Genomic DNA, 16,788 nt, shown 5'->3' on the forward strand with positions numbered 1-16,788 from the left:
GTGTCCATCTCAGGCATTCAGGCGTGTTCTCGCTCCCTGGGTGCATCTGTATCAATGAATTCTCCAAGTAGCAGCAGCCCTGCCCAGGCAGTTGGACGGGGGAAGGAATGTTGGAAGGGGTTCCTGGCCAGGTTTCCTTGATGCTGCAGAGGAGCCAACACACAGCCCTGTGGAAGCTTGTTGGGGAAGATCAGGTGTCCCCTGTGCAGAGGGGACTGTGCTGGGTGTCCTCCTGAGCTGTGGCTTCTCTCTCCACAGGCTGTCCCAGCTGTCACCCCTGTGGACGAGGAGAGCTCCGATGGGGAGCCGGATCAGGAAGCTGTGCAGAGGTAACTCCCACTCCGTTAACATTTGCCCTTCCTACCTCCATGAAGCTCACCTTGGGCTGTTCCAGAGCTGATTCAAACACAGCCACCTCGTCAGGGCACCACTGCTGATTTTACAGCGAAGGCTCAACACTTCTCCAGTTCCTGTGGGTGTTGATTACTGTAGGCAGTTACTCCTCTGGCACTACTGGGTGCTTGCAAAGCTGAAATCCCCTGAAATGGGTAGCTGATTGAGCAGTAGGTTCTCCAGAAACTCTTGGAACTGCTAAATTCCTTTGCCTAGTGTGCACCAGCATGCGATCCACACTAACCTGCCAAGTGAGTGCCGAGGGATTCCCCTCCCTGCTGGGTGCTGGAGGTGGGAGGATCTCCTCTGTGGCCTTGGGTGCCAGTGCAGCAGCTTTTGTATCAAGACATGCAGTAAACATCCAACTCTGATGCCTCAAACAAAGTGAGCTTGCTGGAATTACGGGTACCTCTAGCTGCTAATTTTAGCATCAGGCCTTAAAATAGTCTGCTCCAATAAGGAAAGCATTATTAGCTCCCAGGCTGGGAACTTCTGTTCTCTGTGTCTGCTCTAAACACATTGTAGGAAGAGGGTAGAACGTGCTTGTACTTTCTCAGTCCATGAACACACTAACCATGGCCTTGCTAACATTTTCTTAGGAGCTTTTGCATAGTTTCTTCTCTGCTAACCAGCTGGGCACTACGTGTGGTGGGTGCTCCTGCTTCTTACCTCAAACTGGAAGAGTTTTCTGGATCCCCCCTTTGTACAGGTCATCACCTGGGTAAGGGAGTGGCTCCTTGGGGGCTCACAGGGGTTCACACTGGGGGTTGTTGCAGGCAGGGTGATACTGGGTGGGTGCAGATTGTGCTCCAGAGCCTTGGCCAGCTGTGCTGCTCTCAGTGCTCCCAAGGAGCAGTGGGTGTGAGCAGTGACAGACTGCACTGAGACTCTTTTTGCCTGCCTCACCCTAGAAAGTCTGCTTGTAGCCTCAATAATAGCTTCAACAGCCATTAACAGCTTTAATGTAGGGCCAGTAATGTCCTCTGACAGCACCTCAAGCAGCAGCTGGTCTTTTAACATGCAAACATGTTAAATCTCATTCCTGGCAAGAGGATGCCTGGACATCTTACCTGGGCAGATTTTCACTACTCTAAACCTGAAGGTTTCAGTTGAGCCTTTAAAGCATTAACTCAGCTGGAAACATTTTGAAGCCCCTGTGCAGTGTTTTGAAAGGCACTGAAATGTTCAGATCCCACTGAAAACCAAGTCCCCTTGGACTCAGAGGTCACTTTGCTGCTCTCGACAGTGCTGCCCTTAGTTCTTTCACAGCACATGTTCTTCTTCCACCAGATGGCCTTGAAAAGGCACCATCCAGGTTGAGTGTTAACTTGCTCTCCACCCCCTTGTGTTGCGACATGTCAGTAGTCATCAGAGGAGAAGGGTAAATAGCATTAACATCAGGGACAGATGCAAATATTTAGCTTCTCAGAACACTGCCCCAAATACTCTGTTTGCAGCCACCAGTGAGCAGCTTTTGCCCTCCTTAATCTGACCTTGAAAGCAGAGCACAGTCTTCTCTCTGTTCCAGGGAACAGTCACATCTCCTTTGAGCTTTGGGAAACTTCCTTCCACCCGAAACGCTGTTAGAGCTTGTGATTGGATTGTTCCCTGGAGGGCTGAAATAAAATGATCTTAGCAAACCACAACAGTAAAGCTCTTTGGGAACCTTTCCCTGTCTGCATCAAATGATTCTTAAACAGCTAATGGCACGGGCTTTGGCGGGGCACCACGGCACTGTTAACCTGCTTCTTCTGCTTAAGTGGCTTCAGCAGCGAAGAGAGGCTGGGTTTGGGCAAGTCTGTCTCGCTTGCTGCTCTTTCTGCTTCCCAGGGCAGTTGCAGGGGAAGGAGCAAAGGTGAGGATTCGCAGGTGTCGCTGCCCGAGTGGCGCTTGGCTCTGGTTACCAGAGCAGGAAGGGTTGAGTTCAGCCCAGCGGCCTTGAGCAGGCACAGCCTGGGAGCAGTGCCAGCCCTGGGCAGGGGCTTCGGCCCCTCGCTGCCGTGCCCTGGGCTCGGCTGTGCCAGGAACAGCAGGCAGGCAGCAGCTCAGCACTGCCTGGCCCTTCCTCACATCCTTGCCGGAGCAGAGGCTCCAAGTTCCCCCTCCCCGGTCCTTGGGGGGTTTCCAGGAGACCTGCAGCTCTTGTCCAGTGCAGAGCGGGCTTTTGTTTAAGCTGTTGTCTCCCAGCTCTGGTGTGAGAGGCAAGCCCAGCCTTGGTGCTGGTGGCTCCAGAGGGAGGGACCCTCTTGCCGCTCAGGTTCTGTTCTCTGCACATCCCGGGCCATTCCCGACTTTCCTGCAGCGGAGCAGGGACTAGATGGCGCACTTGGACCGGGCTGGCACAGCCCTGCCTCAGCCCAGCCCTTCCTCATGCTCCTGGAGCAGCCTGGGGTGCCCCTCGCACCCTTTCCCTGCTGGGCCGGGGTGTCCCGGGGTCGTTCTGAGGAGCAAAGGCTCCCTGGCAGGAGCAGCAGCTCCGCTCTGTGCCCGGCTCCAGCTGGGTTCTGTCTGCCCTGGCGCAGGGCTGGCACAGGGGCACAGCTGCCCGAGTGGATGCTGTTCCCAAAGGGACACACCAGCATTCCCCTTGAGGTGGAACGTGCCTTTCCTGCTGGGAAGAGCAAACAGCTCCTCTTCCCTTCCAAGGCTGGCAGTGGAGCACCAGCAGCTGAAGCTACACTTGTCCCCAGAGCGCTGGTGAGGCAGTGCTGTGACAGGCATGGGCAGCGTGTCCGTGGCGTGTTCTGAGCGCTGCACAAGCTTCTTCCTTCCCGTTTTCTCTGGCTTATCTAACACTCCCTGTTTTCGGAGTACTCCCATCAGTCTCTTATAAAATGTGCTCCTGCTTGTTGCAGATACTTGGCAAATAGGTCAAAAAGGCACACTCTGGCCATGACCAACCCTACAGCTGAAATCCCTCCAGACTTGCAGAGGCAGCTAGGACAGCAGTCCTTCCGACCCCGGGCTTGGGCTCCACACCTGGGACCCGACCAGCACCGGTGAGTAACGGCACCGGCCGGCCGGGCAGCTTGCGCCAGGAGTCCTGCCCAGGTGGCCCTGGAATGGAGCACTGAGGACATCCCGCTGGCAGGGAGGGGTGAGGAGGAGGAGGAGGAACAGGGACAAAGAGCAGACCCACAGAGCAGAGGGTGTCTGACTCCCTGGCTGCAGGGACCAGCAGGAATCGGCTGGCTCTTCCCTCCAGTCCCACTTCTGTGGCTGGAGATGATTTGCTGGAATGGCTGCCATCACAGAAATATTGGGAATAAGCTGGTTTTTTTAGAGGAAAGCTTTTCCCTCTGTAATGGTAGGCATCAAGGTAGCAGATTTGCTACAGAACATTTTTGGAGGCAGATGAAGGCAAAAGATTGCATCAAGAGTCATCCACAGCAGAGCTTAAAACCCTCATTGTTCTGCACCAGAGTTGTGTGTTCTGACTGCAAAGTCTCTTTGCAAAGCTTTTCAAGGGTAATTTCATTTCTCACCTGAACCCTTGATGGGAATGATGTGAGAAAAGGAAGCTGGATGGGGAAGGAAAACAAAATCACCATGTCTGGGAAAGAGAAAAGCTTTGGATTAGATCTAAACACACTCAGGATGTGTGGGAGGGACAGTCCTGATGGAGAGGTGTCAGTGTGACAGAGTCATTGTCACAGCAGCCAACCGGAGATGCTGATGCCACAGAGGGAGCTTAAATTCCTCTCAAGAAAAAAAAAAATCCTCCTAAAAATGCTTTAAAGTGCTCTGACCCCTCAGTGCTAGGGGTGAACCAGCTGCACACTGGAGTTTGCTGCTCCTTGGGAAAGCAGTGGCTGCCAGGGCAGGCTGGTGCTGGTGATCAGCCCCTCAGGCAGCTCACACTGCTGGCTTGACAAAGCCCTTTTTATTGTAGCCAGAGACCTGCTGAGCTGAGCACTGATGTAATCAGCAGGGACAGGTGAACTCTGAGCAGACTGAGACAGTGCTAGTGCCACGCTGGAGCTCCGGAAAACCGAGATAAACACCTCTGTGCCCTCAAGTTATTCCCTCCGAGGTGCCTGGGGGATGGGAAGAGCAGGAGGGGAAACATTTCTAGGGCCACAGTTTGATAGGAGGAGCAGTGCTGCTTGCAAAACAAGCAGAATGTGCTGTGTCCTGCTTTCAGGATTGCTGCAAATCCTAAAGGTAAGCCAAGTCCCTCATGCACAGCAGGAACGGAATTTTTACAAGACTTAAACACACTTACCCTGTAAATAATGTTGGTGTCACCTCTGTCTCTTGGCTCTGGAGTCCTGAGGCTGTTGCATCATGAGCAGGGTGGTATCTGCTCGTTCCACTCTTGGTGTTGTAACGTCCTGTGAGCCTGTTCTGTGTTTTTCCTGTGAAATCACGGAAATTTCATCTGACCATGGTCTAAACAGAGTGTTCCACAGTGAGTTCATGACATACCTGGCACAGAAATTAGCAGTCATTGTGTAAATAAACCACATTATTGAATGGCAGGTGGGTTTTATTTTAGCCCTTAACCTATTTTAAGCCATTTTATGTATCTTCTTATGTAGCCCCTGGTTTTGTCACGTTAAATATCTGAAAGCAGAATTGAAGTACAGCTGTACAGGGAAGTGCAGCTGTTCTGCCTTGCCCACATGGGTTTCAAAAACTCAGCATGATTTTATGTGTAGCTTCTACTTTCCATCAATGCAGCAGGAGAACAAATGGATCAGGATAATGGATGGGATGGCTTCAAAAGGCAGGAGTACAGCTCTTTACTTGGAAGGAAACTGAACTGTGTCCTCCTAAGGCAGAGACAGTGACAAAACAGAACCCAGCCTGCTGAAAGTGGTCCAGCATCAGTCACCTTGTGACAAGGGGAGCCTGGAACAGGCCCTCAGAGTGACCTCTGGAGCTCAGGACCACTCCAGCTGCAGCCAGGTGGGCTCTTGCTGGGTTTGGTGTCAGAGGTGCTGTAAAGAGCACATCTCCATGACCTTCTCACAGACAAAGGCTACTGCTGGAGCCTGTGCATTAAGTGTTGCTTGCTGGGTTCTGGAGATGGAATTTGCAGAATCTTTACAAAAGAAATCCTTTACTGATGGGAGAAAATCCTCCCTGTGAGACTGGGGAGGCTCTGGCACAGATTGTCCAGAGAAGCTGTGGCTGTCCCATCCCTGGAAGTGTCCAAGGCCAGGCTGGACAAGGCTTGGAGCAAGCTGGGATAGTGGAAGGTGTCCCTCCCAGCCCTGTGATTCTGTGGTTTGCACAGAAATCAGGTCCCACCGATAGCACTTGGCCGGAAGCCCTGAGGGCAGGCAGAGCCCCAGCAGTTTGCTGTGGGGCACATTGTGATGAGTGTATGCCAGGTTATCTCTGCTCCTGATAACACAGGTACCACCTAATGGCAGGGCAGGAGCTCAGTGATAATGGGGAGCCCAAACTTTGGGAGAAAACAGCTTCCTGAAAAAGATCTGGTTCCCTCTGATGGCAGAGAAACATCACAGTGAAGGGGAGGTGCTTGTGGTGCCTTGGGCACAGCTTGGTTCAGATGTGCCCGTTCTGATTGCCCTGTGTGGAGCATCCAGGCAGCTGGGAGGCTGGTGGAGATGGAAAGTCAGTGCTGGAGTTTGTGTTTTGGCTGGTGTCACATCACTGACCCCTTCCCCCTGTGTTCAGTTCTATTTACAAGGACTCCAACACTCTGCACCTCCCCACCGAGCGCTTCTCCCCGGTCCGGCGCTTCTCCGACGGGGCTGCCAGCATCCAGGCTTTCAAAGCCCACCTGGAGAAGATGGGCAATAACAGCAGCATCAAACAGCTTCAGCAGGTGAGAGAGGGGTGGGGGTCCTCAAAACAGCCTCCACAGGGAATTCTTACTGCCTCGGTCCTGCTGCTTCAGGAAGCAAAAGAGGAATCCTTACACAAAAGGCTGAGGGACACAGTGGGGACTTGGAGCTGAGGGTTTGTTCCTGCCATGTGTGACTGCAGCAAACCCTGAGTGTCCTCTGCATGTATGAGCTGTTCACCTGCAGCTGGGCACCGGGGGGGATTCCTGCCCCCTCTTCTCTGGGCAGAACCATCATGCTGTGCCCACCCATGGGCGTCCTGCCTCTCTCTGCACTGTCAGACTGCAGCTCCTGCTGTCCCCCATTTCCTCTGGCAGCAGTTTTGGGGCTGTTCCAGGGTCTCCCAGGAAAGGGGAGCTCCTACCACCAGAGTTTGGAGTGTATTGTGGGATATTCCCTGCGCAGCCAGGCACAGCTTGCCAATGGCTGGAGCAGCATTTGGCCCCAGGACAGGCCTTTCCCCTTGCAGCACGGCACAAATGAGATGCTCTCCTCACCTTGAAGTGTTGTTTCCAGAGCTTGCTGCCTGCATTGAGGGAGCACAGCGGTGCCAGCTCGGTGTCACGTGCACCCGTTGCTTTCCTGGCTTTTTGCCATGTCACTGCACACCTGATTCTGTCAGAGGGAATGGATCAGGCTTGTTTTGCCAGCTTTTCTCAGAGGAATGGGCTGCAGAGCGGGGCATTCCTCACACAGCAGGGTGCTGTGCACCATTTATGGGACGTGCTGGGTTCTTGCAGGAGTGTGAGCAGCTCCAGAAGATGTACGGTGGGCACATGGACGAGAGGACGCTGGAGAAGACGCAGCAGCAGCACATGTTGTACCAGCAGGAGCAGCACCATCAGATTCTTCATCAGCAGATTCAGGTAGTGCAGCCCCAGCCAGAGCTGCTGAAGGCTTAGCTCTGTTTTCCTGTGTTGCTGCAGACACAACTCGTGAGCAGGTCCCGGGGGGATTGAGGGAGGGGAGTTTGCTGGGCTTGCTGTAGCGGGAAGGCTGAAGGATTTCAGCAGAAATGTTTGCACAGCTGCTGTGGTAGCTGTGGCAGCCAGGGCTGCAGTCAGGCACTGACACTCGGTGAATCTGGATATGTCCTGCTTCACCCAGCAGTTTCTAAATTTACTGACTGAGACATTGACTGCAAACACTTCTTGTTTTCTTGTGGTGCCTGGTTCAGGACTGTATCCGGCCTCCCCAGCCATCTCCACCCTTGCAAGCTCCATGTGAAAACCAGCCAGCTCTGCTCACTCACCAGCTCCAGAGGTAAAGAAATGGATTTAGGACAGCTCTGGGTTTTACTCTTCCTGAAGCCCAGGGATGAGCTGACACACTCAGGAGAGGCCAGGCTGAGTTGGAGGTTTATGGAGTCAGAATGACACAGCCAGTTCTCAGGTGAATGTGCCTGGTCCTTTGAGCTGGATTCTGTGTGAAGGACTTCAGAATAAGAGAAATCTGATTCAAAGGCACAGACCTGCTTTGAGCAGAGGATTGACAGAACTGCCTTTTGAGTGGCTTGAAGCTGCCACTTCAGCAGCCAGGCTCTCTCATGCTTCCTTAGGTGTCTCACAGCTTTCCAGGCCCTTGGTGAGCTCAGCCTCCTTGCCCTCAGCACCCTGACTTGTGGGTGAGGCAGGCTGAGTTAGGGGAAGTGAGATCAGGATGTCTCAGCAGGTGCAGTGAGTCAGGAGGTGAGCCTGCAGTGTCCTTGTCCCCAGGTTTCTGTGGTAGCCACCAGGTCATGCTCACTCCCTGCGTGACTTGGACAAGTGAGGTGGCTCTCAGAGGAGAAGCCAAGCTGCAGAGACCTTGGGATCCCCAGCAAGGGCTTTATGGTGTTTATTTTGAACAAGACACGCAGCGTTTGGCATCAGTTCTCACAGTTGAGACAGCATCTTGACAAGGAGCAGGCATGGTGAGAAGGTGCTTGTTTCCCCACGTAGGTTACGGATCCAGCCATCCAGCCCGCCCCCGAACCACCCCAACAATCATCTCTTCAGGCAACCCAACAGCAGCCCACCCCCCGTGAGCAGCAGCGTGCTCCAGCCCCATGGTAAGCAGTTCTGGGAGCTGGGCAGGGCCATGTGATCCCATCAAACCCCGAGGAAGCACGAGGGGTTTGCCAGGGCTCAATTCCTCACCCCAGCCCAGGCCCTGCACAGTTTGCTGATGATGTAAAAGATTCTCCATCTGGCAGCAAGGGCTGGTGTTAGCGAGCGCTCCGAGAAGCTGCCAGCTGGAATGTGCTGTCGGGTTCCTTGTCACAAGATCCTTACTTATCGCTCCCGGGGGTGGGGAGGAAGGGCTGATATGCTCAGGTTTATGCAAATCACTGTCAGCTCTGCAGAGTTTCTGTTTTGGTGCAAGGGGCTCTGGCTCTGACCTTTGCACACTGGCAGAGCCTGACAGAGCACCCATACGGACACGTACTGGGCTCCCAGCCTGGCCCACAGTCACAGAATGATTCATAGCATCACGGCCTGGTTTGGGTTGGAAGGGACCTTAAAGATCATCCTTTTCCAGCCCTCTGCTACGGGCAGGGACACCTTCCACTAGACCAGGTTAATCCAAGCCCTGTCCAGCACTTCGGGGAATGGAGCAGACTCGCTCCCAAGCCTCGCCCTGGGCTGGCAGGGGTGCTGAGGGTTTTTGTTCCTTGTAGGTGCTGCCTCCCAGTCCCAGTTCCAAGGGATGCCATCCCACAACACAATCTTCCCGCAGTCGGGTAACTGTTCCCCTCCCCCGGCCATGGGGCTGACGTGCCTGGCCCTGCAGCAGCAGCAGTCGCAGCCCCAGCAGGTCACCATCCAGGTGCAGGAGCCCGGGGACCTGGTGGGCAGCAGCCTCCTGCCCGGGGCCTCGGTGGGCGGGCAGGGCCTGGCGTCCCACACCCGGGGGATGTCCCTGAGCCCCAGTGCCAGCCAGATCCAGATGCAGCACCGCGCCAACCTGATGGCCTCCCTCAGCTACGGCCACCGGCAGCTGTCCAAGCAGCTCAGCGCCGACAGCGCCGAGTCGCACAGGTGAGGGCCCCTCCCTGCCTGCTCCCAGAATCTCAGCACGAGACCTGCTGGCCTTGCCAGTCTGCCCTGTGCTTGCTCCCTCCCTGTGCCGGGAAGGAGTTGCTGAGCCAGGCCAGGGCCGCTGGAGGGAAGCCCCTCCCGTGCAGGAGCAGCTCTGGCTCCCGCCAGCAGCGCGCTCACTTGTCCTTTTCCTTGTCCTTGCAGTCTGAACGTGAGCAGGTATCCCCCCGCCAACTACGACCAGGTGCACTTACACCCCCACCTGTTCCCGGAGCAGCCCCGCGTTTCCCCCAGCAACTACAGCCCGCCGGGAGGGGTGGGGTTCCCTGCAGCCCAGCAAGCTCTGAAGGTCCCGCAGCTCGACCAGTACCCCAGCTTCCCTCCGAACGCACATCAGCAGCAGCAGCACTACACGGCATCGGCACTACAGCAGGCACTGTTGTCCCCGACACCTCCCGACTACAGCCGACACCAGCAGGTACCGCACATCCTCCAGGGACTGCTTTCCCCCCGGCACTCGCTCACGGGGCACACGGACATGCGGCTGCCCCAGGCAGAATTTGCACAGCTCATCAAACGGCGGCAGCAGCAGCAGCAGCAGCAAGAATTCCAAGAGTTGTTCAGGCATATTAGTCAAGGGGATGCTGGGAATATGGGCACCAGCATGGGACAGAACCTCTCGGAGCGCCAGTCGTTGTCTTTGCCTTATCAGAGTGCTGACACGTACCACCCCCAGAACAGCCCCCAACATCTCCTAAAAATCAGGGCGCAAGAATGTATCCAGCAGGTCCCTGCGTCCGTGCCACCGCCGCAGGGATACGGACACCAGCCAGCCCTGTTCCACTCGGAGAGCATGGAGGAGGACTGCGCCTGCGAGGGAAACAGGGACAGCTTTCCTGACAGTAAGAGTTCAAACACATTGACCAAAGGTTGCCACGAGACCCCTCTGCTTGTAAACGCAGGAGGGCACGGGGACCCCGAATCTTTGCTAGGAACTGCTAATCCCGCGCAGGAGCTGGGAACGCACCAGTACCGGCATCAGCCAGCACCTGGATTCAGGAATAAGGTGCCCAGCAGAGGTAAGGCTCCCTGCTGCCCGTGCAGGCCAGGTGTCCATCCGTGCCAGGCACTCACCTTCCTGCCCAGGACACCGTCCCACCCGGCACACCAAGGGTTTCCTGACATATTCTGCATAGCACAGAATTACCGAGATTCTTTCTGGCTTTTGTGGCCTGAAGTAAATTGCAGGCACGGCCTCTGTAATAAACAGGGTTGAATAAGGAAGGAGCCTGATGGGTTGCTTGGCTTGGGAATTTGACCTACTTCTGCAGGCAGGTAAAGACCAGGGCCCAGCTTGCTGCCATCTTTCTGGGGATGCTACGTGGTAGCCACAGATTTGTTCTTGCTGGTGATGTTGCCCATCCCCTGAAACACAAGATAGGAGCATCTCAGCTGCCAGCACACCTCAGCTGTACACCTCAGTGTAGTCATTTATTGCTGCTCTTAAGCACAGACCCTCAAGTCCAGGCACTGCCAAAGCTCCCACAAACACACACAGTAACAGTGTTGGTCAGTGTCCTGTGGCTGCAGTAGCCTTGCAGCTTTTCTGGCACTTTGGGAAGCAGCTGCAGCAGCAAGATTCTATCCCTGCTTGAACTGGGAAGGGTGGGTTCTGGAGAGAGTGAGTTTAGACTTGCCATTAGGGTCTGCAGACCTTTCCTACTCCTTGGAAGCAGCTGCACCTTTGCTCCTCGGTGGCTGCTCTGGCAGCGCTGGGCTGTCAGAGAATTCCTGCCTGAGCTATAATTACAGGCTCCTCTGCAGGAAAACCACCCTCAGAACCCCTCACTAAGAGGGCTTTGAGGAGAGGCTGAGTGGGCAGATCAGTATTCCCTGCAGGACTCAGGGTGCTGGGCTGGAGCCACCAGCTTGCCCTCAGCACTCGGGGCCCTATTGCAGAGGAGCTGTGTCCAGGGCACAGGAGGCCCAGCTTTGTTCAGGGACACAGCACGGGTTTGTTGGGAAAGTACCGGGCTGGGATAGGCTGGCTCCGAGGGCTGAGTGGGGCTGCCAAGCCCTGACCCCCCAGAGCGTGGGCGGGGGGCAGGGACAAGGCTGGGCTGTGCTGAAATCCTCCTAAATTCTCAATTCTCTTTGCTCTCAGAGCTCCACTTCCCTGCTGTGCTTGGAGTGGGGGAATCGCCCCAGGCTCAGCGGAGGCTGGGAGCTCTGGAGGGGGTTTGGTACGAAATTGTGAGTCTGAATCCTGTCACTGAAGCCCGTTAGATGGACACTGAGGTTTGGTGGAGTCAGAAGCCAAACCTCGGCCCCCGCACTGCTGGTGCAAGGACTGGTTACACAAAGGAGAAGAACTTTAGACTGTAAGGCCTTGTAAATGAGTAAAAGCAAATAAATGTTTACAAATAGGCTTGTGTAAGCCCTTCTGACAGGGCTGTTTGTAGTAAACTATGTCCTGGGATGCAACTGCTCGTACCATTTTCCTTTATGACCTCCATAACCCACTTGGACTCAGGCCTGCACTGCTTCGGGTCCAAGCAGAGCTTCCCAGGTACCTTTACCTACAGCAAATCCTACACCCCTGGGCATTCCTGTTTTCACCCTACACCAAATCCTACATCACTCCATTTTCCCGCTATTGATCTACACCAAGTCCTACATCCCTGGCTTTTCCTTAGACTGTGTAATGAGGGTGCAGTTTGAGGGGTATCTTCTCTCCCTGCCTCAGCTCCCCAGATGTTTTCCCTGGAGCAGAGCGTGACTTCCCAGTGGCTCGGGGGTGTCTGTGCTTCCACGGGCGCGTGCTGACGCTGATCAGAGCTCTGGATGTCTGTGGAGCATCTGCCAGGGATGGCAGCCGGGGACCTTGAGAGCCAACCAGATCTGTCTGGGATGTGACTGAGCTGCCTGTGAACAGCCCTGCTCCAGTTTTGCTCCAGCGTAGCCGTCCCGGGAGCGCTGCCCGTGGGAAACCTGCCTGGGCTCGGCACGGAGGGAGCCGAGCTGGCGGCAGCGCCGTGCCAGCATCACATGCCACAGTGACACAAAGGATGTGGGGATGAAAGGCTCTCCTCTGCACGTCTGGGGGTGTGTTTTTGGGGTGTCTGTCCCTTGGTCCAAAGCAGCATCCCCAGAGGTGCAGTGCTAGCTTTGGGAAGCAGATGTTTTTTGGGTCCTGGCTCTTCCAGGCTGAGGGAAGTCATCACCTGCAGCGCAGGGACTGGGGCCGGGGCTGTTTGTGGAGCTGGAGCAGCAGGCTGCTGGCCCCAACCACTGTTCCCATAGCTGGAGCAGCATCCCAAGCAGTGTGTGGGTGGCACTGATCCGCTAACATCTGTTACCTCATGTTTTCCTTCTCGCTTTTCCGGGAAAGCTGACTGTTAACCGCACGTAACCCCACGGTTGTGCAAAGGCAGGGGGAGGCAGTCTCTGAGTGCCCTGGGACAGGGCTCTGCAGGAATGCCACATTCCTGATGGAGGAAGGGCACGGGCAGCAGTGTGCTGGCTGTGCTGTCCATGCTCACCTGGCTGTGAGAGGCGTGGGGGCCACATGGGATGGGGTCTCACTTGAATTCTGCTAAATTTGTGGGCACATTTTGGGACTGCCCTGTGCAGGGCCAGGAGTTAGACTTGCATGGTCCTTGTGGGTCTGAGTGAGGGTGTTGTAGGATTCTATGAGGTCTCTTTGGGGAGCAGTTTTGTGGCAGTTTCAGTGCCAGCTGGGCTGTGCTCTGTCCCAGCACAGCAGGACATCACTTCCCACTGGCCAAAGCCCTGGGAAAGTTCTGGCTTTGTGAGGGATGTCCCTTCAGCTGTGTCGCCTCGGGGCGGCTCCCCAGCGCTCCCAGCCCTGTCGGGCGTTGGTGCTCGGCGGGGTCTGTGCTCAGCGAGCTCAGCCCCGCTGACAGGCTCCTCCATGGCTCAGGACTTCATCCAAAACATCGTGTACTTGATGACGAGAGGCTTTGCCTGATAGGAATGTGGCCTTTGCCCTCAGTCACAAGAGCTTGCAGCGCAGATGGACTTTGCCAGGCAGAGCGCTGGTGTGCTCCCGCAGCCAGATTGTGAGAGGGCAGGGAGAAGTCATCTGATAAAAGCGAAGATCCTGGCCAGCTCTTCCAGCAGGATTATGTTGCTTACAATTGCCAAGGGGCCCTGCTGGAACATCCCGTGTTGGAGGCTCCCCCAGCTCTTGTGTAACCATGTGAGCAGGCTGAGGGTCGAGCTCAGGCTCCAGGGGAAGGCAGAAGTGGGAAAGGGTCTGGTTCCTGTGCTCCTGCCCCAGTGCCTCCAGCTTGAGACTGCCTTTGTAGACCTGATGGAAGGCAGCTAGCATTGGGATCCTTTGGGAATACATATTAATGCTAGAGGGAGAAGCCTGTGTGAGTGCAGGCGGGGGCAGTGGTGCTGTGCCACTCCAACTGGAGCAGCTGGGGGTCCTGTCCTGCCAGCAAGGAGCGTTTGTGTGTGGCATCACATCTCAGTTCTGCAGTGGCACAGGTGGCTGGGAGCTGCAGGTTCCTTTACTAACCTGTCCTTTTTCTGTCCTGTCTGGTTTTCAAGAGTCCATCGGAGGGAACTGCATGGACAGGAGCTCCCCTGGCCAAGCCATGCAGGTGCCTGACCACAACGGCCTGGGCTACCCCGTGCGCCCCTCATCCAGCGAGCACCCGCGGCCCCGCACCCTGCAGAGACATCACACCATCCAGAACAGTGATGATGCCTACGTAGGTGCCTCTTCCTCCCAGGGCCCTCCTCTGAAACAGCCTGGCCTGGCTGTGGCCACACAGGGCTCTGCAGACACATCTGGCCCAGCTGTGGGTCCTGCAGTGCTGTGGTGGAGCTGGTCATGGTAACCCAGACCTCAGTGCTCTGCACCCTGTGGGGTTTGGGCTGCTGGGAACTGTCCTGCCCAGATCTTGGTGTGTGCTTTGCTCCAGCTCCCTCCTGCTGTAGATGAGAATGTCACCTTCACTGGTTCAGTGGTGCCTGGTGACAGGATCAGGAGCAATGTCTAGAAACTAAAACACAAGTTCCACCTCAACATTAGGAGGAACTTCTTTCTGTGGAGGGTGGCAGAGCACTGGAATAGCTGCCCAGTTAGGGCCTGGAGTCTTCCTCCCTGGAGACATCCCAAAACCACCCAGATGTGTTTCTCTGTCACCTGCTCCAGGTGATCATCCTCCAGGATGACCTCCAGATCTCCCTTCCAGCCCCAGCTATGCTGTGGTTCTGTTGGTTCAGATGGATTTGGACCATTCAGTCCATCATTCTGTTGAAGGGACGGGCTGCACCCAAGCTGTGCCTGATGCACATCTTGTCTTTCCAAACCCTTGCTGGAGGTTTGCAGAGGCTCCCTGTGCACCCTGTCCATGGGCAGATGGGGAAGAGCAGGATCCTCTCCTGAGCTCCCCGTGAGTGTGTCCTGCCACCTCCACAGGTGCAGTTGGATAACTTGCCTGGAATGAGTTTGATGGCAGGAAAAGCGCTCAGCTCAGCTCGGATGTCGGACGCCGTGCTCAGCCAGTCGTCGCTGATGGCCAGCCAGCAGCTGCGGGACAGGGACGGCGAGGGTGAGCCTGGGGCTGCCCACGTGGCAGGGGGTGTGGGCAGCTCCTCGGGGAGCTGTCACAGCGACAGCTGCTCAGTCACCTCTGCCCTTACAGAATGTGGGGAGAGTTTGGAAGGTCAAGAGCACGCGAACCTGGGCGATGGCAGCCAGCACCTCAACACCTCCTGCTACCCCTCGACGTGTATCACGGACGTCCTGCTGAGCTACAAGCACCCGGAGGTGCCCTTTGGGATGGAGCAGGCGGGGGTGTAACCAGGAGGGAGTGAGTATCCGTGTGTCCTCTCTCCACACTACACCTGGGGCTGCCTCCACAGCCTCGCTTCCAAGGGTCACCTTCCCTGCCCATTGCTCCAGTGCTGGGGGTGGGAGTGCTGGAGGGCTGAGGGAGGAGATGTGCCATTCTGGCATCCCCTAACATCTCTCTTTCTCTCTCTTGCAGGGTTTGTGTACAGCTTTGAAATGAAAAGGTCCATTTTAAACCAACAGTATCTAGCAGCATTGCGCCAAATTGCCGTAGTATTTCTGACTAACTGGAATACCATGGCCCCTTTCCTCATCCTCACTTCATCCAGTGTGTCGTTCCTTTGGGTTCTTTAATTTCTGCCACACTTGCCTGTAACTCCAGCTACGCCCAGAGCCCTGAGCCCGACACGGAGGATCGGCCTCGGCAGCGGGGGCTGCTCTGGGGGCTGGCCCTGCCCGGGGCCCCGCGCCGGGCTGAGCCTCCCTGAGCCTGCCCCGAGCAGCCCAAGGGGATGGGAGCCGCTCCTGGATGGAGGCCACGCTCTCCTTCCACTCTGTCCCGCTGCACTGGGGGGTCTGGGCTTGGCAGCGCTGGCGGGGGCCCTCCCCACCCCGGTGCAATCCACTTCTTGTCTCACCTCTGTCTGCTCTGTTCCCTCTCGTGTGTCGGGGTGCTGACAGGATCACCCCTGCCCTGTCCTCCCTTCCCTTTTCTTTCCAAATCTGCCACGACTTGGGGTTTTTTCTTTTCCTGGCTAATGTAGGGCAGATGGATTTTTCTTTGTTTCCTTCGCTTTTCCTCCTGATCACGTAGGAATTGTTTTTTTTGGTAAATGTTGTTTTATTATTATTGTTATTAATAAAAGGCAAAAGGAATTTCTGTTTGAGAGAAATTTTTAACTAGATTCTGTTCTATATGAATTGTGACTTGCACCTTTTGTTCAAAGTATTTTATTTCTTTTAATGACATTGTACTTGTGACTGGTTTTCTCTCGTGCCAGTGGCGACAGTGGTAACTCTCCTTACACAGTTGGGACGTGCAGAGGTCTCTTCTTTGTCCCTTTTCCATCCTTTCCGTGGTGGATAGAGCGGGAGGCCCCCCCCCGCTGGGGCTCAGGAGCACATGGTGTCACCCTTGCCTTTGGGACTCGACGAGCTCCAGCTCAGATCCTTCTTACTGACATTTTTTCTGGAATATTTTTTAAAACTAAAGGAAACATCGACCCAGCCCTCCTGACTTTGCACAGAAGGAAGTGTGAAACCAGCACGGCAGAGGTGACTTTGCTATCCTTACCCCGTGCCTCTTCCCGGCCTCCCCTTCTCCGGGAGAACAACGCTGATGGTTCTGCGATCCCGAAAATCGGAGAGGAGGGGAGCTGCACATCCCGGCCGCGCACGGGCTCGGGGAGCCCGCCGCACGGAGCGGGAAGGGTGGGAAACGCTGAAAGCCTTTTGCTCTGTCCCTTGGGTTCGTTTTCCTTTTGTTTACATGACACTGTATCCTGGGAGAGTCGCCGGGCCCCCCCCAGCAGCAGCCGGCCCGCAGGGCCGCGTCACCGTGCCATCCGCAGTATCACACTTTTTTTATCATGGCTTTGTATTGTAGTAATCAATACGCGCAGTATATGTTGAATGTATATTAATATACTTTGCTATTATTTCTGTTTTTTGGAAATGTCAGAAGTATTTTTTTTTTCTTCCTCATTTATGTTGGACTAAAAAC

General features: G+C 55.4%; 1 protein-coding gene across 5 annotated transcripts in view; it reads left to right on the forward strand.

The window, feature by feature from the left end:
* Window positions 1–15,084, forward strand: part of SIK3 (SIK family kinase 3) — a 66,459-nt gene extending 51,375 nt beyond the window's left edge. For 2 of the 5 annotated variants that reach the window (XM_058857003.1, XM_058857004.1), the window contains exons 14-24: window positions 259–329; window positions 3,249–3,392; window positions 6,043–6,193; window positions 6,953–7,078; window positions 7,390–7,475; window positions 8,153–8,262; window positions 8,872–9,232; window positions 9,437–10,311; window positions 13,814–13,977; window positions 14,691–14,823; window positions 14,917–15,084. In XM_058857003.1, the coding sequence (XP_058712986.1) occupies window positions 259–329; window positions 3,249–3,392; window positions 6,043–6,193; window positions 6,953–7,078; window positions 7,390–7,475; window positions 8,153–8,262; window positions 8,872–9,232; window positions 9,437–10,311; window positions 13,814–13,977; window positions 14,691–14,823; window positions 14,917–15,074 (2,379 nt within the window). In that variant the 3' untranslated portion in view covers window positions 15,075–15,084. Of the gene's footprint in view, window positions 1–258; window positions 330–3,248; window positions 3,393–6,042; window positions 6,194–6,952; window positions 7,079–7,389; window positions 7,476–8,152; window positions 8,263–8,871; window positions 9,233–9,436; window positions 10,312–13,813; window positions 13,978–14,690; window positions 14,824–14,916 lie in introns of those variants that run through there. The other 3 variants (XM_058857005.1, XM_058857006.1, XM_058857007.1) reach the window with 2 other exon arrangements.
* Window positions 15,085–16,788: the final 1,704 nt, after the last annotated feature.

This window comes from Poecile atricapillus, chromosome 25 (assembly GCF_030490865.1).
Source record: "Poecile atricapillus isolate bPoeAtr1 chromosome 25, bPoeAtr1.hap1, whole genome shotgun sequence".
In the NCBI taxonomy this organism is placed as follows: domain Eukaryota; kingdom Metazoa; phylum Chordata; class Aves; order Passeriformes; family Paridae; genus Poecile; species Poecile atricapillus.